The 23,466-nt window shown below is 40.5% G+C and overlaps 1 protein-coding gene across 4 annotated transcripts in view; it reads left to right on the forward strand.

Annotated features, from left to right (window-relative positions):
* Positions 1-23,466, forward strand: part of EPSTI1 (epithelial stromal interaction 1) — a 96,909-nt gene that overhangs the window by 45,622 nt on the left and 27,821 nt on the right. For 2 of the 4 annotated variants that reach the window (XM_053216007.1, XM_027064906.2), the window contains exons 7-9: positions 5,695-5,788; positions 13,825-13,857; positions 16,270-16,353. In XM_053216007.1, the coding sequence (XP_053071982.1) occupies positions 5,695-5,788; positions 13,825-13,857; positions 16,270-16,353 (211 nt within the window). The remainder of the gene's footprint in view (positions 1-5,694; positions 5,789-13,824; positions 13,858-16,269; positions 16,354-23,466) is intronic. The other 2 variants (XM_027064907.2, XM_027064908.2) reach the window with 2 other exon arrangements.

Here is a 23,466-nt window from a genome sequence, read left to right on the forward strand (position 1 = left end):
AGTTGAACATTATGGGTTTATTACAAAAAAGGAAAACATGGGACACCTGGGTGGCTCAGTCGGTTAAGTGTCAGACTTCGGCTCAGGTCATGATCTTATGTCTCATGGGTTCAAGCCCCACGTCTGGCTCTGTGCTGACAGCTCAGAGCCTGGAGCCTGCTTCGGATTCTGTGTCTTCCTCTCTCTCTCTCTCTCTGCCCCTCTTCTACCTGTGTTCTCTCTCTCTCAAAAACAAACAACTAAAAAAGAAAATAGGGAAAATACACACTGTAAGAAATGGAGGGATATCTCAGTAAGAGTGTTAGAAATAACTGATGAGGATTTAGGTTTCAGTTAGGTAATTTGGGGAAGGGTCTAAAGAAGCAGGAGATTGCTCTAGATTGTGTGTTGTCAGCATGTGGGGACAATTCTGTGATTGGATGTCTCACTAAATGTTACCTATAGGGAGGACAGCCTAGATAAGTATGACACTGTAATTGGTAAGGAAGTCTGCATTCATTTAGCAAGATGAGGGATATTTGGTAATTTGTGAGGTCTACTTGGGTAAAGTGGATATTCTGTGGGACCATTTATGTCCATCAGTAGAACAACATGGCTTAGCTGTAAATGTCGGATTAGTTTGTAATAACATTGAGATTAAGATGTGTCAGAACAGTTCCTAAATATCTTGGGCTGCTTTTCTTTTTCTCATCATGTACATTGTTCCAATTTTATTACATATATGTGAATCCACACAAGGTACAGACTGTTGTTTTATGTCCTTCAGATACTTTGGTCACTGTATCATACCTTTACAACTCCTCCCCCCCTCCCCCCGCGCCCCGACTGGATACTGTTTTTTGAGATTTCACCATATCGATTCTTGATGTAGATCTAGTTCATTCTCTTCTTCCTTTCCATTCTCATCTTCCCCTCACCCCACTCCACATCTTCTTTCTATCTCTGGGACTCTCTCTCTCTCTCTTTTTTTTTAATGTTTTATTTATCTTTGAGAGTGAGAGACAGAGCACTAGCAGGGAAGGGGGCAGAAAGGGAGGGAGACACAGAATCCTAAGCAGACTCCAGGCTCTGAGTTGTTAGCACAGAGCCTGATACGGGGCTGTGAGATCAGGACCTGAGCCCAAGTCAGACGCTTAACTGACTGAGCCACCCAGGTGCTGCCCCCCCCCCCTTTTTAAATTCTATCTCTGGGACTCTTATAGCAGTGCTGGATTAAATTATCTTGTTCAGGTGTCTTTAAATACCTATGCAAGAGTTTCTCTAGAGTTGGTACCTAGGCATTATGCACATATTCATCTCTACTAAGCACTGTCAAATTACTCCCTGAAGTGGTAACACCAATTTTCCCTTCCATTAGCAATTTATAAGAGGACCAGTTTTGTAAGACACCCTCCCCAGTATTTGGAAGGTTCATGCTTTTTTATGCTCTGAGCCTAGGTAGCTCCTAGGCCTAACAGGAAGACAGCTCCAGAATGAAGCCCCTTTCCCACCTTCCCCTCCCCTGACTAAGGTTCTGAAATATCTGCTTAGCTGAATCCTTGAGAATCCTTGTTTCTCATCTTCCTCAACTCTTCTTGGCTGCCTCTTACACTTTTGGAATTGATCACTTAATTGAGAAATGATTCTCTTGTACATATTTCTTTTCTTTCTTTTTGTTTTTAATTTACATCCAAATTAGCATATAATGCAACAATGATTTCAGGAGTAGATTCCTTAGTGCCCCTTACCCATTTAGCCCAGCCCCCCCTCCCACAACCCCTCCAAAACCCTCAGTGTGTTCTCCATATTTATGAGTCTCTTCTGTTTTGTCCCCATCCCTGTTTTTATATTATTTTTGTTTCCCTTCCCTTATGTTCATCTGTTTTGTCTCTTAAAGTCCTCATATGAGTGAAATCATATGATATTTGTCTTTCTCTGACTGACTAATTTCACTTAGCACAATACCCTCCAGTTCCATCCACGTAGTTGAAAATGGCAAGATTTCATTCTTTTTGATTGCTGGGTAATACTCCATTGTGTATATGTGTGTATATATGTGTGTACACACACACACACACACACACACACATATACACACATATACACAATGGAGTATTACAATATGTATATATTGTAATATATATATATATAATATGTAATATATATATACATATACATACATATATGTATATATATATATATATATATATATATATATATATATATATACACACACACACCACATCTTCCTTATCCATTCATCCATCAATGGACATTTGGGCTCTTTCCATACTTTGACCATTGTTGATAGTGCTGCTATAAACATTGGGATGCATGTGTCCTTCAAAACAGCATACTTGTATCCCTTGGATAAATACCTAGTAGTGCAATTGCTGGGTCATAGGGTAGTTCTATTTTAGTTTTTTAAGGAACCTCCATACTGTTTTCCAGAGTGGCTGCACCAGCTTGCATTCCCACCAACAATGCAAAAGAGATCCTTTTCCTCCGCATCCTCCCCAACATCTGTTGTTGCCTGACTTGTTAATGTTAGCCATTCTGACAGGAGTGAGGTGGTATCTCATTGTGGTTTTGACTTGTATTTCCCCGATGATGAGTGATGTGGAGCATTTTTTTCATGTGTCGGTTGGCCATCTGGATGTCTTCTTTGGAGAAGTGTCTATTCATGTCTTTTGCCCATTTCTTCACTGGATTATTTGTCTTTTGGGTGTTGAGTTTGATAAGTTATTTATAGATTTTGGATACTAACCCTTTATCTGATATGTCCTTTGCAAATATCTTCTCCCATTCTGTCGGTTGCCTTTTAGTTTTGCTGATTGTTTCCTTAGCTGTGTTGTACATACTTCTTATGTTGTGTTATTAGGGTAGTCTAGGGGTTGTGACAGACTTTAAAGTATACAATAGTTTGAATACTATGTTGTTTTTTTCTTGCTCATTTAAGGAATGGGTGAACAAGTTTGGGTGGAGGCCCTCTCCACTCAGATATTCAGGCACCAAGCCATATGGGCTCTCCTACCTTCAATATACAACTTCTGGGTTTGTGCTGGGGGTTGTCTTTACTCCAGCCAGCCAGAAAGAGAAAAACATATGGAGGTGCATGGGTAAGAAGTTTGTAATTAGTCCTGGAAGGGGTGTGCATCACTTCCTTTCACAGTCTATTGGTCAAGACTCAACCCCGTGGCCAACCTTCACTGCAAGGGAGGCCAGGGTATGTAGTCAAGTTGTGTCACTAGAATAAGAGAACATGAATTTGATGGACATTTAGCAGTCCCTGCTGCATCTGAATTGTATTGAAGTGAGGTTAGGATAAGCTATGGGAATCACCCTAACAACAAACACAAAGTACCCTTGAAGACCTTAAGTTGGATGTGAGTGAACTAAATCTTCTAAACCAAGTCCGACTTAATGAACCAATTAAGTCTACTCCACAGAGTAGAGTAAAGGAAGGAGTCCTGTATTTATGCTTATGTCAGAATGATGAACAAAAGAGGGTCATCCCTTCTACAGGTGGCAGAGTCACAGGGATGACAAAGAGCAAGAAACTCCCAAGGGAAAGGTGACCTAGTGCTGCTGTCAGAGTTCTCAGTCTTGTTGGACTTCCCACCAGGAGATTCTCCTGGGGAGAGGGGCAGAGAGAGAGAGGGAGACACAGAATCTGAAGCAAGCTCTAGGCCCTGAGCTGTCAGCACAGAGCCCGATGCGGGGCTCGAACTCACCGACCATGAGATCATGACCTGAGCTGAAGTAGGATGCTTCACCGACTGAGCCACCCAGGCACTCTGAGATTCTCCCACTTTTGCCCTCAAGAAGGTTCTTCTGTATTTTATTTTTATTAAATGTGACCATAATTGCCTACAAGTATCCCAGTTCAGTTTAGTCAATATATGGAAATTACATTCTATACCTAGGCCTATACTAACAGTTGAGAAATACCAGTCAGTCAGTTTAGTAACTTGGAACGTGGCTTGTCAATATGGTTCATCTTTGGGAATAATCCACATTCTCCACAGACCTGTACTTGAATTCCTGTGGCAGTCCTGTGGCCCTGTCATTATGATTTAATCCTGTGGCATAAGTGGGGCAGTGATAATTGGTAGAAGGGCCATGGCTAGTGGTTGGCTATGCAGGCAGTTTTGTCCTTGGCACCAGCAGGTAAGAAGCCACTGTCAGAACACAACGTGGGGCTGCCCGTCAACTTGGTCTGAGGTTCTTTCCTTGTTTATTGCAGTGTTTCTTTTTCGCCGCTTTTCCTAGGTCTGAACTCAGGATATTCAGAAATCTCATCCAAACTGCTGGCAACTCTCTTCTTTTAACTCTTTTGACTGATGACTTCATAAAGCCCCAGACAGTGGGGCAGCTTCCAGGCTCTGAGACTTCATTAGTCTCCTTGTCTATTCTGGGCAAGATAAGCAATCCTAGACAAATGGAGAGGCTGTTTGTCTCCAGTGCCGAAGCCTTATGTTTCTCAGGGTGATGTACGTCGCTTACCTTTTTGCTCTTCCTTTCCCAGCTCAAGCTTCTGACCTTGTTCAAATGCCATGTTCTATCTAAGTAATTATTTGAAGTGATGTTGGCATCCCTGTTTAGTTTTGAATTCCTTGTTTTGATTTTCCTCCACTGGATACCATTTATTTTTACCAGACCATTGATGCATTTTTGGGTGTCCGTATCTTAAGTGCTTGACAAGTTGAGGACTAAAATATCAGGGGGGAAGAAGGGGGATAACTGAGGGAAGGAGGCAGGCAGTGAGAGGGCTGCAAGTGGCTGGTGCAATATGCATTAGGCCTCCATGAATGAAGTATTTGGTTGTGCATCGGAAATAAGGGGGGAAAATCCCACAAATTACATGGGGAAAGGACAAAGAAACGGAGATCAGTGGTAGGCCAAATGGGGAAGTCACTGAAATAAGGTCTAGGGAACAATTCTAGTGTTCTCTGCTTGACATAGGTGAGAGGAGAAATTGGGGTGATGGTTTGGGGTTTTTAAGGGAAAAACAAAGACCTTCTTAAAACTGAGGCTATTTCTCGGCCAATCTTTCTGAGCTAACAAGAGATGTCGGAAATGCAGGCCAGAACCAGCAGCATTTCTTACCTTTCATGGAAGGTACAAATCAAATGCGAAGGTGTGTCTGTGTGCATGTGTCTGTGTAAGGGGCCATAACTGCTTTCAGAATCCCATAGGGGCTCCACGATCCATATGTGGTTAAGAGTTACAGGATTGGAGGGCCTGTATCCCTAGAGCAGCCAAAGCCATGAGGGCAGCGAGAGGAGAAAGCGGGCGAAGGGCCACAGGAAACCAGCGTGGAATGCGGTCTCATAGGGGACCCAATGTGCCACGGCTCTATCGTGCGGTCTGAATGTCAGGCTTTAAATACTGAGACGGGAAGTTAGGACCCCACACTGTAGAATCTGAGGGAGCATTTATCTCCATGTCAAGGAGATAAAAATGAAATCCCAGTTTCACATGCCACAAACCTAATTTTATACTTTTCAGATGAATGTTCTTCAACAAGGTGGTCTTATGCTAGCGTTTTATTTTGGTTTTCTACGCGACCTTTTTCTCACACTAACCTTTTGTTCTACCCAGGACACTTTAAGTCATCACCCAATGAATGTCTTGGCTAGTATCCAGAGGCACGATGAGTAATGATATTTCTGTTTTTATGAAGGCCCTAACACCTGTTTGTGTCCCTGCTAGCAAAACTGCGGAGTTCCTGAGCAGACTGGACACAGAGTCGCCAGATAGAAGTACCTGTCAAAAGGCTCTTCATGACTCACAGTCTTCAACTTGGGTAAGTGGGAGGCCATGCAGGGTTGCTGTCTGGTACTTTATAAAGAGGCATTTGGTGAATGAAGGCTAAGGTCACAGAGTGAGCTGTGTATAATAGATGGCTGGAACTAAAGGCAGATGGACCTGATCTGAAACTTAACTTCAGCTGTTGCTTCCTTGAGCTATAAAACAATGCTTGCACTTGGTTATCTACACTACGGGCACCTGGACTAAACACCACCCTTTGAAAAGCCTTTGATCTCCTCCAGTCATCCATCCATTTATCTATCCTCCAAATTTTATGTTTACGTAAGGTTACGTAAGGTCTACCAAGTGCATACAGTTTCTGCCTGGAAGGACTGTAATTTGGGTGGGACAGTTCATTGTATGGGCTGCCGTGGGTACTGCAGGATATGGGCACAACATGCTAGAGGTGTCCCCCAGACATCAAGACATCCAGAAATACCTCACATGGGAAGCCAGCAGAATACCACTGCAGAAATTTGTATGCTGCATTGGAGATCTTGGACCTCATTCTTTGAGTGCTGAAGGCACTAAAAATTTTCAAACAGGGAAGGTTCAAAGTCAGGTTTGTATTTTAGTGGGGTCACACTGGTAACCATGTGAAGGATGGCTCTGAGGGAATGGAGAGGCAGAGAGGCCTCTGAGAGGCTCTGCGTTAGTCCAGGTAAGGAATGATAAAGACATGAAATAGGGCAGTGGATGGGAGGATGGAGATGAGAGCACAGGTCAGAGAACCGTTTAAAAGGTGAATGGAAAGAGCCTACATGTCCATCAACTGACGGATGGATAAAGTAGATGTGGTTTATGTATACAATGGAATACTACTTGGCAACGAGAAAGAATGAAATCTGGCCATTTGCAGCAACATGGATGGAACTGGAGGGTATTATGCTAAGTGAAATAAGTCAGTCAGGGAAAGACAGATACCGTATGTTTTCACTCGTATGTGGATCTTGATAAACTTAACAGAAGACCATGGGGGAGGGTAAGGGGGAAAAAAAAGTTGGAGGGAGGCAAACTATAAGAGACTCTTAAGGACTGAGAACGAACTAAGGGGAGATGGGGGCTGGGGGAGAGGGGAAAGTGGGTGATGGGCATTGAGGAGGGCACCTGTTGGGTGAGCGCTGGGTATTGTATGGAAACCAATTTGATAATAAATTATATTAAAAAAAATAAAAGGTGAAGTTGGCAGGGCCTTGGTTATTGACTAGTTAACTGGGGACAACAAAGTAAGTATAATTCAGGATGCCTCTGGAAATGGTTGTAGTTGAAAGAAAGGATGGGTTTAAGTTTTTAAAAGTGTGCGCTTTAGTGACCATGATTTAAAATGTCGAGAAGCTATTATGACACTCCTTGGGATAAGTTCATTGTACTCTTACTTACAAATGTTTAAATGTTCCTCCCCCCACCCTCATCCCCCACTTCTAAGGTGGTGCTCCAAAGTCTAAGATTTGCCATGGGTCCTGTCACATCTGTCCTCTCTCCTCTCACTGCAGGGCATGAAAGGACAGACTTGAAAACTGTAGGTAGAGAGCTAAATCCTGTGTAGGGACAGTCCTTGACGTCTGTCCAGATACCCTGTGGCCATGAGGGAGGGAGGGAGAGAAGACAGGAATTGGATAACTTTATCAACTGGGTGCTTGGCTGCCAGGATGGTCTTGACCCTGTTTGAAGGCTTCCCAAATCCTACGAAACACCCGGCAGAATTGTGTGTGCCTGGCCTATTGATTTTGGTTTGTTTCTTCAAGTTAACAAGATCATCCTGAATTTTAATATTGTTGTCCATAACATGAGTAATGTCTCCCAGGACTGCATTGTCTGTGGATTGATTAGTGCATTAGTCACAAGATCCTCAGAGCTATTAATAGAAAATATGGAGCAGCATTGGACCCAGGATGATTCTTTATGAACTGCATTCAATAGCTGCTCCCATTTCGACAGCAAACTATTAATAATTTGTTGGTGTTCAATATATTTAAGTGACTTTTTTTTTTTTTTTTACCAATATTGTACTCTTCTTCTGTCTAATCCATCTGCGCAGAATTCCTCTGAGAATGCTTTGCAGAACCATTTCTAATGCTTTAGGAATGACACGCCTTTACAGTGCACTTTTGTAACATGGAAGGAAGACAGCTGTAGTTTGCCTTAACTGTGGTCAATGTATAGAATGTCAGCGCTGTGTGACCCCCATTGCTATGGGGGTGTGATAAGCTACAAGCTTTCAAGTTTTTTAAAAAAAATTTAATTCTCACATAATGTACCTTTTCAGAGACAGTTGTTCTTATTACATTTATTTACGTGTGGCTCTTCCATGGGCAGTTGGGAATTTAATACATACTCTATAATTACATCAGTGGAAAAGACGACAAGAATATTCCTTTAAGCGATACGTAAGAGAACTTCAGACCAAAGATACTTACAGTGTTTACTTACACATGGGTTGATACAGTTCTCTGTACCGTGTGTGTGCCTGTGAGAAGTGCCAGAAAATATGCCGCCTTCCTCAATCATAATCATTGAATATTTCTGGTTGTACACTAAATGGTTTCCAGTCTGCTTTGTTGCCTCTTGCCGCCTCCTCTACAGCGAATAGTCGTTTAAAAACATCTCATCCGGTTGTTCCACTGCCCGTGGCTCCCTGTATCTTCAAGGATAAAGTCAGAATGCCTTAGCTTGAGCACAGAGCCCTTTCTGCCCTCTGCCTTCCTCCCTTCCCTCACGACTCACTTAGAATCTAGGTCCATGGACCAGTAGCGTGGGCATCACCCGGGAGCCTAGAGGGGTGTAGATGAAGCTCAGGCGCCACTCCAGTCCTGAATATGAAGCTGAATTTTAACACGGTCTGTGGCGACTTGTGCACACTTGTGCACACATTAATGTCTGCGGAGCGCTGCTCTATAGCTTGTGCCTTTCCAGCCATTTCCTCTCACTCCTGCTTGGAACTCCTTGTGCGGATGGTTTAATTTTTATCCATGTGCCACATGTTTTTTCAAAAAAAGCCAACACTTGAAGGCCTGTGTCCCTTGCACTCCTTTAATCTCACTCCCGCTCCCAGTATTTTAAACCCTCTGTATTAATTTCCCATTGCTTATAAAATAAGGCCTGGGGGTGCGTGGGTGGCTCAGTCGGTTAAGCGTCCGACTTCGGTTCAGGGCATGATCTCGCGGTCCGTGGGTTCGAGCCCGCGTTGGGCTTTGTGCTGACAGCTCAGAGCCTGGAGCCTGTTTCAGATTCTGTGTCTCCCTCTTTCTCTGACCCTCCCCTGCTCATGCTCTCTCTCTGTCTCAAAAATAAATAAATGTTAAAAAAAAAATTTTTTTTTAAATAAATAAAATAAAATAAGGCCTGGCGATGTAATGCACACAGCCTGTGGCCACAGTTAACAATACCGTACTGCGTATTTGGAAGTTGCTAAGAGAGATCTTAAAAGGTCCGTCACAAGAAAAACATTTTTGTAACTACGTGTGGTGACGGATACTAACTAGACTTATTGCCGTGATCATTTTGCAGCACACACGAACGTTGAATCATTATGTTGTACACCTGAAACTAATATAATGTCATGTCAGTTATGGCTCAATAAAAAAATTTTCCGTCGCTGGTGTAACAAATTGCTAAGGACTTAGTGGCTCAACACAGCACAGATGTATTGTCTTACAGATCTGGAGGTCAGAAGTCAGGAATGAGTATGAAGGGGGTAAAATCAAGGTGTCAGCAAGGCTGGCTTCTTCTGGAGACTCTAGAGAGGAACCTGTCCCTTGCCTCTCCTAGCTCTCCTTGGCTGCGGGCACTCTCGCCCCCCTGGCATGTGGCTGCGTCCAACCTCTGCCCTCCTCCTCATGCCGCCTTCTTCCTGCTCTTCGACTTTCTTGCCTTCCTCTTACAAGGACCCTTGTGATTCCACCCGGATCATCCAGCGTCCTTTTCCATCTCAGAATCCTCAATTTCTGCAAAGTCACCTTTGCTAGATAAGGTGACGTTCACAGCTTCCAGGGATTGCAAAGTGGGCATCTTTGGGGGGGCCATTATTCCTCCCACCACACTCGCCTAAGCAGTTTCTTTGTTATGTGGATCCACGTACCTTTCAATGTAGGTGTTGCTGTTGCTTGGCTAACCAAGTTCAGATCTTGTTAATTTATCCCTTCCCCTCCATTCCCCTAATTATTCAGTATTTCAAGCTTTCTCTTACTGTAATGACTACATGAATTTTTTTCTCACTGCCAAGCCAGTTAGTATACTTCACAGTTTCTTTCTGTTAGGACTTCTTAAAATTTTTGCTTTAACATTTGCTTGGTTTCCTCTGAACGTTTGACTGGCTTCCTTCAGATTTTGTGACCGTTCCACAAAGTGTCTCTGATGCAGATTTCCATACAGTTTTCTGTTTTGTGTCTGTCAGGTAACGTATCAGTTTCAGATTTCTTTCCCTTCTGGAAACATCCCTCTTCTGCCTTAACCTGGCTGGTGGTTCATTTGGCCTCCTACACAGCGGTTGTTCTGGGACTTTGCTTTCACAGAATGGTTCTCAACCTCCTCTACACATCGGAATCATCTGGGGGACTTTAAAATTCACTGATGACTGGGTCGTACCCCCAGAGATCCTGCTGTATTGTGGCCTGGGCTTCAGGGCTTTTAAAGCTCCCCCGGTAATTCTAATGTGCAGCCTAGGATGAGAATCATTGTTTTAAAGTCATCTGGGGAATTGTTCTTACTGCTTTCCTATGTTGGGTCCCCTGATTTCTAGGCCTCCTGTCTTCTATTTTCTTGTTTTATTTCCTTGTTTTGATGGAGCATATTATTTAGTAGCTTCCCAGGAGAAGATGTATGGTCAGGTCATTGCATATCTGAAGGTATCTTTATTCAGCCCACACACTTAGCTTGTAATTTGCTGGTAAGTAATCCAAATTGGGAATCCTTTTCCTTCAGAATTTTGAAGGCCTTTCTATTCTACTTTTGAGTATTTGTTCTTGAGCAATCCAAGGCCCTCTGAATTTCAGTCCTTATATATAAGGGCTTTTCCTTGCTTCCCCTGGAAATATTTTAGTATCTTCTTCTTTTTTCTGGTATTCTGTAATTTCATAATGATATGCCTTGGTATGAGGGTCATTAATATTCATTTTCAGTCTGGAAACTCATTTCTAGTTCTAGGTGATTTTCTTGTGTTATTTCTTTGATTTATTTCTCTTCATTTTCTCTAAGGAATTCTTACTGAAATCCTAGGCCTCCTGGATTTATCTTCATTTTTGTGAAAAAATTTTTTTTTTCTCCTTTAATTTATCTCTGACATTTTTTTCTACTTCTTGGCATATTGGGTTAGAAAAAAAAAACCCAGTCCTTTCCCCACTGAGTGTCTCCTTTCCTCTCACATGACTACCACATGCACACTTCTGACAACAGATGTGGGGCGACTTGCTTTACCCCGAGTAATTCTGTGACACCAGCTGGGGATCCTACAATTTAATTCAGTTCTGACACTGTCTATCTGGAGGTTCCCAAGGTAAAGGGACCCGCAACCCTGCCCTCCCCTTAAGATGCCAAATTGCACGTAGTAGGTCCCCAGGTTACCCACAACTTCTGTCTAATATGGCTACAAATTGGGGGTTCCCATGACCCCCTCCTGGGTTCCATTAATTTGCTAGAGTGACTCACAGAACTTGGGGAAACTTTTACATTTACCAGTTTACTAGAGGATATGATAAAGGATACAAATGAACAGCAAGATGAAGAGATACCTAGAGCAAGGTCTGGGAGTGTCCTGAATGCAGGCGCTTCTGTCCCTGTGAGTTGGGATATGGTGACCCTCGCAGTGTGAATGTATTCACTTACCTGGAAATTCCCCACCCTCAAGTACTTTTGGGATTTTGTGAAGGCTTCTTCACACAGGCAAGATCAATTATTGACTCCATATCCATCCCCTTTCCCCTCTCTGGAGGATTGGAGGGGATGGTTGGGTCTGGAAATTCCAAGCTTCTAATTGTGGCTTAGTCTTTCTGGTAGCCAGTCCCCATTCAGGAGCCCACCCAGTGAGCCTCATTCGAACAAAAGATGCTCCTACTGCCCTGATGGCTTAGGAAATCACAAAAGTTTGAGGAGCTATGTCCCAGGAACTGGGGTGGAGACATGTGTGTGTGTGTGTGTGTGTGTGTGTGTGTGTGTGTACATACATGTATATTTTTTTCTGTTTTCTCACACATTTTCTTGAGTATCTCCTAAATATTTTACTGGTCACATTTTTGTGACGGGAAGGAAGATCTTTTTATTTTCCAAGAACTTCTTTTTTCTCTGTTGCTTCGTAAAAAATAGCAACCTGTTTTTGTTTCTTGGATGCAATGTCCCCTTCTAGCTCTCGGAAGGAACCGTGCGGGGAGCAGAAGACGACTTCAGAGAAGGGGGCCCAGAGGCTCACCACTTAGTGTGCAGCATTTTATACAGGCCTTTCATTCTCAACCTGGGTTTAACCACTGTGACCTTCTGTGCTAGGTGTGTCCGATTTAGTTTATCCAGAGAATACACTTCTGATTTACTGTCTGGGTTGGGAGAATTAATGCCTGAATTCTCAGGGTGGGAGCTGGCGTAGGTACTTTCCTATCATCCATCTGTCATACTTGATAGCTGTTACATGCATGTCTTGGGCCCTCATGTTGCTCTGTGGAGAATATTGGCTTCTTGTGGGTATCCTACATCCCTACCAGAACACCTTCTGTTTTGCTCTTTTCCTCTTAGTCACTTACCATTTCTTCATCTAGTTTGTCTTCATAGATTTTTGTCTGAGAACACAGATGTCTCTTGGTTTCTGAACGTAGAGCTTGTTTCATTTTTTCTTCTGTTTAGCATAATTAAAAAATTTTTTAATGTTTATTTTTGAGAAGGGGGGCAGAGAGAGAGGGAGAAACAGAATCTGAAGTAGGTTCCAGGCTCTGAGCTGTCAGCACAGAGACCGACGCAGGGCTTGAACTCACGAACCATGAGATCATGATGACCTGAGCTGAAGTCAGACGCTTAACCGACTGAGCCACCCAGGCGCCCCAAATTTAGCGTAATTTTTGAGAGAAGGATGGTGCAGAAACATTTTTACTCCACCGTCTTGAAGTGAGGACTTAATGTTTGTCAGGGATTGAACTGTGATCTCCCAGGTCATCTCAGAATTCATATGTTGAAGTCCTAACCCTCACTACCTCAGAATGCGACCTTTCTAGGAGATTAGGTCTTTATAGAGGTAATCAACCTCTAATGAGGTCATTAGAAGGGGGCTGTAATCCAACAGGAAAGATGTCTTTATAAAAAGGGGAAATTTGGGATGGACACGCATAGAGGGAAGATGATGTGAAGACACAGGGAGAAGGTGGCCATCTACATGCCAAGGAGAGAGGCTAGACCCTTTCCTCACAGCCCTCAGCAGGAACCAACAGCACAGATACCTTGATTTTGGACTCCAAGCCTCTAGAACTGCGAGACGATAAATTTCTGTTTTTTAAGCCTCCCGGACTGTGGTACTTCACGGCAACCCTTAACAAACTACTGCAATGCTATTTTTCCTTTGTTCACACACTGCCCCTCCCCCTGCTCAGTCTGTTTCCTATTCACTCTTGAAAACACAACTCAGTGTCACCCACTTTGAGGAGGTGTTCTTGATCCCATTTAATTAAATGTCCTTTTTAGCTTCTTCTGTCATAATACCCTTCACGCTGTGTTTCAATCCTCAGTCCTCGCATCAGCCTTCCACACTAGGCTATTAGTGACTTGCTGTCTGAGAGATCGTGTCTTATGACAGTGCCTACACATAGAGGCTTAAATGTTACTTGTTGACTGGGCGTATTATAAGCATAGCTTTTGGGGTGAAGCAAGTAAAAACGTGTATTTTAATTGAATAACAAAAATTTAGTATTAGTATTATACTAATACTTAGTGATAGTGAATACAATGTTTTCAGTACAGTAATACTTCGTGTAGGTGAACACAATGACAGAAATTTCTGGGATTTAGAACTGAGAAAAATAGTGATCAAAGGTTTTTTTCCTCCCTGTTATTTTTGAACAGAAACTTCCTGTCCTGCCTGGGAATCCTACCTCGGTAAGCCTTAAGATAGCAAGTAACTTTGAACTCTTCATAGTTGATGTGCCATGTGACTGCCCTTTTAAATGACATTTTGTGTCTAATCCCTCCTTTTTTTCTTCTGAGTCAAAAACTAGCACCCATATTCTGATAAAAGACCAATTAAGTGGTTAAATTTTTTGTTTTTAATTTTTTCATTCATTTCGTTTATTCATTTTTGAGAGACAGAGTGTGAGCAGGGGAGGGTCAGAGAAAGAGGGAGACACAGAATCCGAAGCAGGCTCCAGGCTCCCAGCTGTCAGCACAGAGCCTGACACAGGGCTCGAACCCGCGAACTGTGAGATCATGACCTGAGCGGAAATCAGATGCTCAACTGACTGAGCCACCCAGGGGTCCCTAAGTGGTTAAGTTTAAAAGGAAGGTATGCAAATAGAATTTAGGTTCTCACTTAAGGCATCACATTTGCTTTCACCAAGTATTTTACTACTGCTTTTAATCTCTTGAGCAGAAGTTGTGTCCCCTGGTCCATTTTCCTCTTTGAGGTCGTATATGGAGTATTTGTGGCAAAGACTAGCTCTCTCTAGTGTAAAGTGAAGAGGTCACTGGGGAACCACTCTCCGCTTTCAGTGTCTTATCACAGTCCTCCTGTGTTTAGGACTTAGATAAGAGAAAATTCGAGGATATGTTTTTCTGTCCCATGAAGCAGGGTTTGAATATGTGAGGACTTTCTGAACACAGCTGGAGTTCCAACATTCCAGTTGGTAGTGCTGTAGATGATCCCATTCCGGAAGCCTCCCCTCTTTCTGGCAAGTGCCTATTATTTGATGGAATATGGATTTTTACAGTGACATAAATGGGGGAATGAATTAAGAAGTGCTTGAGAAAAATTATAGTAAGGAAAAAGGCGGGAACCAGCCTTCATAAGCTTTATGGATTATTAGTGTGAAGAACTAGGCCTGAAATATGTGGTCTGCTGCCATGATGCCTGCTGGTAGTTTTATGACAACAGTGGAATTTCCTACGTATTAGCTTATCAGGCTGCCCGCAGAGGGTGGGCTACAAATCACTGTGAGCAGAGAAAGCATATGACAAATGAACAGACAAACTACTTGGAATCTCATAAATTCCAGAATGCATGGTCACTTTGCCAGTGTGTGAAACCCCGCCATGGTGGGTCAGTGGGGCTGAAGGACACCTTACTGCATGTACTGGTCCTCCTAAGACCGCCCCTTGAAACTCTAATTCAGCCAGAAGTAATGACTCCTGTGTTCCTGAACAGCCTTTGTTTTTCTTCTCAGAAATAAAAATAAGCTTCAGGTACTGCTTAGGGAGGCACGGACTTGGAAAGAAATGCATCTCTGGAATTCTATGGTATCAGTCACCAGTTGACAAGCTATTTAATAGGGTACCATTAATGAGCAGTAGGCATGTCAGTGCTTCTAAAGTCACTGTCTCTATTGCTTATCTCTGATATTAACTGATCAGCTACTTGGAATATATATATATATATATATGTGTATAATATATATATAATATATATATTATACACATATATATTATACACACACACATACACACACACACACACACACACACACACACACACATACAGAAGAATATAGCTTTGCTGGGCAAGGCCCACCTTCCAGAATCTACATGTGTGAGCCATTGTTTGAGTTCTCTGTATGTTGGATGCAGCAGCATTTTAGCTGAGCAGCAAAGCAGTACGAAGGGCTGAAGGAAGGACGTTCCAGGCAAGGATGAGGAACAGTGGATTTGGGGCTTCAGCATCAGATAAACAGGAGTTTTAGATCCATCTTCGCCTCATGATCTTGTCAAGTTATTTCACGTATCCAAGTCCATTTCCTTATTCACAACATGAGGATAATATCTACTTCATAGAATTTAAAGGTTAAATAAAATAATAGAAATAAAATGCCTGGCAGTTTAATGCATTGGCATTGCCGTAAGTGATGTAAAGTCTCCTCTTCCTTGGTTAGCTTATTCTGAGTCCAGTTGGATCTCTGTGCTCTCTCCTTACCAGAGTCTAGTTAGAATTGTTGCCAGTTAGTTGGAATATCCTTGAAAAGCATATTTAACTTTCCTCTGTTTCAATCCTTATCACTAGAAGAATAAACCATGTTGATTATCTCTGAGGGGACATTTTTTTTAAGCTTAATTAAACAAACATTTAGATCATCCTTTAAAATGTGCTGGATGATTATGCTTATACTAGCCTTCTTTTTATATATCCCCAGGGACATCTTCAGACGATATGCATAAATCACTCAGTAAGCAAGTGTGTATGGAGAGCTTAGTGTATGCTTAGTACAGAGGTTGAGTTATTAGAACCAGTCCCATGGTAGGGAGACTAGTAAATTGTGGTGGTGATGTTTTTTCCTATGGTTTTTTTTTCCTATACATTCACAGGCCAGAAGCTGGGCTTACAAGGATTCTCTAAAGGAAGAAGAAAATAAGAAATTGCAAAAGATGAAGGAGGAACAACGTCAGAAGGTAGTCACAAGACCTTATTGGTCACTGCTAATTGTTTGGTTGTAGTACTAGATAATTCTTAAGGTTTTCTGAACAGAAATACTTACATATATGAAAATTGTGAAAAAAAACCCATTAAATATAAAAGGTGAGATTTTGGTGTGTTTTAAGAGTATGGTGGGGTGTGGTCAAAACTTTGGGTCAAAACTCTCATGACACTTAGCCTCATGGGGTTTGCCATCTAGTATGTGTGCTGGAGGGAGGCCAGCAGTTTGCAGAGAAGTTCTGATTTGCAAAATGTAATCACTGTCACTGCCAGTTTTTCAAACCAAAGATGTATGAAATTACAAATCATGTCCAGAGAATAATGAATAATAGATATCCATACAAAGTTATGAAACTGGCTTAAATGTTCACCTAAAAATACACCTGTTATACAACAAAAGATACTCCACACATATATACAAATTTGTGAGGTATTCCAAATTATTTTGAGCAACAGAAATCAGGGAAATGAAGGCAGAGCTTCGTAAGAATAGCGCTTAAAGGGTAATTCTCGTTAGAATCTAAAACTTCTGGTATGTTGACTGAAAACATTCAATGTTGTGACTTAATGGTCATACCTGCCTTTCCTACATCTGCTCAGATGGGGCCAGTGGCTCCTCAGCAAGGGATCAGATGATGATCAGTGGTTAGCTCCAAGGCACCACCTCATTCCAGATCCTTTAAAGAAGCAAAATAGACTATTCAGCTAGTTGGACACCATTACCTTCCCCATCATTATTTTCCAATTTGCCATATTGGTGGCTGATAAATCCTGTCCTTTTGTCCAGAATCTCTCTCAAAGCCATTTCTTCATTTGTGCAATTAACTTGACTTCTAACTCCCATTTGATTTCCTTGATTCAGTTCAAATTATTTTCCTTATGCCTTTGCTGCACAACATAATTTATTATAGCAATTGTGTGTAAAATCGTTTTATGAAATAGGCTGTATGTATCGTCACTGCTATAATTTGACCCTTCTAAGTGCTACCCTCCTTCCAACAGTGGTTCCTCCTTCCTTGTTTGTTGTTTCTGCCAGCATGCAGTCTAAATGACTGTGTCACTCAACTGCTTTGCGCATAGGAGGTAATAATTAAATTATTGAAGGAAATAATGTAAGTTGTGTATTTAGTTATTAAGTTACTATGTAAGAAAGGAAGAAACCAGAAAACATTTTTATTCCTTGGTGTTTTTTTAATATCTTTGTTTTGACAAAGACCTCATAATGAAAGCACAATTAAATAATATTATAGTAACAGTCAGCAGTAATTAGCACATAGAAGCTAAGTCTGGTATATACTCGTGGTGTATTTTCAATAATGTCTGTCAAGGGATATGTAAATGTTAGTCTGTTTCTGTGACCTTTGAAGTCAATATCAAGTCCTGAGGTGTTTAGATACTGAGGAGAATGTTGTGAAGTCAGCGTAGGATATGATTTATATAAAAATAACTTCTAGTGAATTTTAAATAGTGCTTTATAAAGTTTGGGGGCATATTTGGAACGTGAAAACCATTAAAAGTAGAACATTTCACAAAGAGAATGCTCAACAGATTAGAAAATCAGATCTGGGATTTAATTTTCAGGTTGAGCAGTTATTTTAAACAGTGAGAATTAAGCTTTTTATTTCTTAATCTTGTTTTTCTTCTAGAGTTAGACAAATATTGATACATACATATTTTCTGGTTATTGACTGAGCGTATGTTTCTTTTGCATAAATTATTTCCCTTTACTTACTGTAGCTTTCAGTAAAATGAATAACGTTGACATACACATAATTCCATCATTAGAGTTTTCAGTATCAGTAAAATATATGAGGGTATTTACCTTATTTTTATTTCTCTTCTTTTTTCCACTCTATTATTTACATGTCCACAGAAGGGCATTTCTTGATTGGTAGAGTCTTATTCCGTATCACTTCAATGATTTAGCTTAAAAAAATAAGGATCATGTTTATGGTAAGAAGATACAGGAAAAAAAAAACATGTATAACATCACATCTATTCATGTGTTTGTTCTTTTCATTCATTCAACAAATATTTAGTGAATTCCCGCTATGAAGTGAGTCATCAGCAAATAATCTAGGTTAGGTTGAGATGATAGCACATTTATTTTGTTCTGTGTCTCTTTCATATTCTTTCATTACTCTGGGAACAGTAGGTTCTTCCTTAAGGTTACCCTTTCAGTATTTTACATTTGATTCAGTTTCTTCTAGAAATTTTTTTATAATTCCCCTTTCCCCCTATACACTCAATATGTTCTTCTCTTTTCACTACTTTGTGTGTGTGTGTGTGTGTGTGTGTGTGTATGTGAACAGTTACACTTACTCTTGCCTTTCTAAAATAACCCCTTCCTTGATTCTGCTATCCTCAGAGATACTATCTTTTCTGTTTCTACCAGAAAAAAAAAAGACAAAGACAAAGGTATCTTCCACATATTTATTAGCCATTTTGCCCTTTGTTCCTTATGTTCTGGTTTATATTTAGCAATGATCATATACTGAAACTGCTCTCCAAAGGTAAATCCCTTCTGACCATTCAATTCAGTGGTCTTTTGCAATCCCTCTCTCTCTCTCTAACTCTGTAACGGTATTTAATACCACTTTAAAGCTTTCCTTTTCTGGTTTTTTTTTTCACTCTATTACTCTGGTGGATCTACCTCAGAGTAATCTATCCCAGTATTCAGCCAGCCAGCCAGCCAGCCAATCAACAAACATGTATTGAGCTCCTATTATATTTGGAGTCTTTTGTAAGGTGCTAGAGCAGGATAGACCAGAACCCTAACCTCCCAAAGTTTACTTTTTAATGGAGGAGATAGACAATTAAAAGGAGACAGAGAAATAAAACACTATATTTTTAAATTTATAGTGATCAATCACTTTGTAGTAATTAATGCTGTGAAGGGATAAATTGTGTGTTGTGATGACTTCAGGGTGATGTATTGAATGCTATCGATTGCCTGCCTTTCTCTTAAAACACTGATTTTTTTTTCCTCAGTATACATTTTACTTGGCATGGGCCATGTTTCAGAGAAGGCAGGCACTTCCCGGTTCCAGGGATCCAATCCCAAAGGGTCTAACTGCTCCTGGGAGTTCCATTCTCCTCAACGTGATTGGTTCAGCTATGGACATAGGAAATAGTTCCAACCAATGAGACTTACAGGAAACCTGTCATTTAGTTCAGATTTTTATCAATATGAAATGGACTAGTCTTCCTATTCGGTGATTTTCAGCTTTATTTCTTTTTTTGTCTTTTTATTTTGTCCGATTCTACTATTTTCTCTGCTAGCTTTTTTGTTAGAATTTGGCGATATCTTTTTCTATCACTTAATTTGAACCTCTCTGTGTCATTTGGTTTAAATTATATTTCTAGTGATAAAAAGTGGCTGATTTTCTTTTTACCCAGTATCATAGTCTCTTTTAATTTAGTATATTCTCATTTATTGTGATTACTAGTGCTTTTGCACATATTCTTGGTACATAATTTACTTTGTAGCTATATTTTCTTGTTTTCTGTTCTTTATTTTTTTTTTGACTCTTTGAATTTTCTCTGTTCCATTTATTTACCTTTCCTCTTTTCTTTCCTCTCCTCCTTCCTTTCCCCTGGCTCCCTTCCCCAGTAGTAAGAAATTTCAGTGTTTTTATTATTTTATTTTTTACTTTCTATAATTTATTTATTTTTTTATAATTTACATCCAAGTCAGTTAGCACATGGTGCAACAATGATTTCAGGAGTAGATTCCTTAAGCCCATTACCCATTTAGCCCACTCCCCCCCACACACAACCCCTCCAGCAACCCTCTGTTTGTTCTCTAAGAGTCTTTTATCTTTTGTCTTCCTCCCTGTTTTTATATTGTTTTTGCTTCCCTTCCCTTATGTTCATCTGTTTTGTATCTTAAAGTCCTCATATGAGTGAAGTCATATGACATTTGTCCTTTTCTGACTAATTTCTCTTAGCATAATACCTTCTAGTTCCATCCATGTAGTTGCAAATGGCAAGATTTCATTCTTTTTGATTGCCAAGTAATACTACACACACACACACACACACACACACACACACACACATACATACCACATCTTCTTTATCCATTCATACATTGATGGATATTTGGGCTCTTTCCATACCTTGGCTATTGTTGATATTTCTGCTATAAACATTGGGGTGTATGTGCCCCTTCGAAACAGCATACCTGTATCCTTTGGATAAATACCTTGTAGTGCAATTGCTGGGTCATAGGGTGGTTCTATTTTTAATTTTTTGAGGAAACTCCATACTGTTTTCCAGAGTGGCTGCACCAGCTTGCATTGCCACCAGCAGTGCAAAAGAGATCCTCTTTTTCCGCATCCTCCCCAACATCTGTTGTTGCCTGACTTGTTAGTGTTAGCCATTCTGACAGGTGTGAGGTGGTATCTCATTGTGGTTTTGATTTGTATTTCCCTGATGATGAGTGATGTTGAGCATTTTTTCATGTGTCGGTTGGCCATCTGGATGTCTTCTTTGGAGAAGTGTCTATTCATGTCTTTTGCCCATTTCTTCCCTGGATTGTTTGTTTTTTGGGTGTTGAGTTTAATAACTTCTCTATAGATTTTGGATACTAACCCTTTATCTGATACGTCCTTTGCAAATATCTTCTCCCATTCTGTAAGTTGCCTTTTAGTTTTGCTGATTGCTTCCTTGGCTTTGTGGAAGCTTTTTATTTTGATGAGGTCCCAGTAGTTCATTTTTGTTTTGGTTCCCCTTGCCTCTGGAGACATATTGAATAAGAAGTTGCTGCAGCCAGGGTCAAAGAGGTTTTTGCCTGGTTTCTCCTGGAGGATTTTGATGGATTCCTATCTTACATTTAGGTCTTTCATCCATTTTGAGTTTATTTTTGTGTATGGTGTAAGAAAGTGGCCCAGGTTCATTCTTCTATGTCTCTGTCCAGTTTTCCCAGCACCACTTGCTGAAGAGACTGTCTTTATTCCATTGGATATTCTTTCCTGCTTTGTCAAAGATAAGTTGGCCATACGTTTGTGGGTCCATTTCTGGGTTCTCTATTCTGTTCCATTGATCTGAGTGTCTGTTTTTGTGCCAGTACAATACTGTCTTGATGATTACAGCTTTGTAATACAGTTTGAAGTCCGGGATTGTGACACCTCCAGCTTTGGTTTTCTTTTTCAAGACTTCTTTGGCTATTCAGGGTCTTTTCTGGTTCCATACAAATTTTAGGATTGTTTGTACTAGCTCTGTGAAGAATGCTGGTGTTATTTTGATAGGGATTGCATTGAATATGTAGATTGCTTTGGGTAGTATTGACATTTTAACAATATTTGTTCTTCCTATCCAGGAGCATGGAATATTTTTCCTTTTGTGTGTGTGTGTGTGTGTGTGTGTGTGTGTGTGTGTGTGTCTTCTTCAATTTCTTTCATAAGCTTTCTATAGTTTTTAGTGTGTAGATTTTTCACTTATTTGGTTAGATTTATTCCTAGATATTTTGTGGGTTTTGGTGCAATTGTAAATGGGATCAATTCCTTGGTTTCTCTTTCTGTTGCTGCATTAATGGTGTATAGGAATGCAACAGATTTTTGTGCATTGATTTTATATCCTGAAACTTTGCTGAATTAATGGATCAGTTCTAGCAGTGTTTTGGTGACATCTTTTGGGTTTTTCATATTGAGTATCATGTCATCTGCGAAGAGTGAAAGTTTGACCTCCTCCTGGCCTATTTGGATGCCTTTTATTTCTTTGTGTTGTCTGATTGCTGAGGCTAAGGCTTCCAATACTATGTTGAATAACAGTGGTGAGAGTGGGCATCCCTGTCTTGTTCCTGACCTTATGGAACTGAGACCTTAAGCTCTTAGTTTTTCCCCATTGAGGATGGTATTAGCAGTGGGTCTTCCATATTTGGCTTTTATGATCTCGAGGTATGGTCCTTCTAGCCCTACTTTCTTGAAGATTTGTATCAAGAAAGGATGCTGTACTTTGTCAAATGCTTTCTCTGCATCTATTGAGAGGATCATGTGGTTCTTGTCCTTTTATTGATGTGATGAATCACAGTAATTGTTTTGCGGATATTGAACCAGCCCTGCATCCCAGGTATAAATTCCACTTGGTCATGGTGAATAATTTTTTTAATGTGTTGTTGAATGCAGTTGGCTAGTATCTTGTTGAGGGTTTTTGCATCCATGTTCATCAGGAAAATTAGTCTATAGTTCTCCTTTTTAGTGAGGTCTTTGTCTGGTTTTGGAATCAAGGTAATGCTGGCTTCATAGAAAGAGTTTGGAAGTTTTCCTTTCATTTCTAATTTTTGGAACAGCTTCAAGAGAATAGGTATTAACTCTTCTTTAAATGTTTGGTAGAATTCCCCTGGAAAGCCATCTGGCCCTGGACTCTTGTTTTTTGGCAAAATTTTGATTACTGATATGATTTCCTTACTGGTTATGGGTCTGTTCAAATTTTCTATTTCTTCCTGTTTCAGTTTTGGTAGTGTATATGTTTCTAGGAATTTGTCCGTTTCTTCCAGATTGTCCATTTTATTGGCATATAATTGCTCATAATATTCTCTTGTTATTGTTTGTATTTCTGCTGTGTTGGCTGTGATCTCTCCTCTTTAAATCTTGCTTTTTATTTATTAGGGTCCTTTCCTTTTTCTTTCTGATCAAACTGGCTAGGGGTTTATCAATTTGGTTAATTCTTTGAAAGAACCAGCTCCTGGTTTCATTGATATGGTCTATCTTTTTTTTTTTTTTTTTTTTTTTTGGTTTTGGTAGCATTGATTTCTGCTCTAATCTTTATTATTTCCTGTCTTCTGCTGATTTGGGGTTTTATTTGCTATTCTTTTTCCACCTTTTTAAGGTGTAAGGTTAGTTGTGTATCTGTGACCTTTCTTCCTTCTGTAGGAAGGCCTGGATTGCTGTAAACTTCCCTCTTATAACTGCCCCAGAGGTTTTGGGCTGTGGTGTTATCATTTTAATTGGGTCTATGTACTTTTTAATTTCTTCTTTAACTTCTTGGTTAGACCATTCATTTCTTAGTAGGTTGGTCTTTAGTTGCCAAGTATTTGTTACCTTTCCACACTTTTTCTTGTGGTTGATTTTGAGTTTCATAGCATT

Source organism: Acinonyx jubatus, chromosome A1, assembly GCF_027475565.1.
Source record: "Acinonyx jubatus isolate Ajub_Pintada_27869175 chromosome A1, VMU_Ajub_asm_v1.0, whole genome shotgun sequence".
In the NCBI taxonomy this organism is placed as follows: domain Eukaryota; kingdom Metazoa; phylum Chordata; class Mammalia; order Carnivora; family Felidae; genus Acinonyx; species Acinonyx jubatus.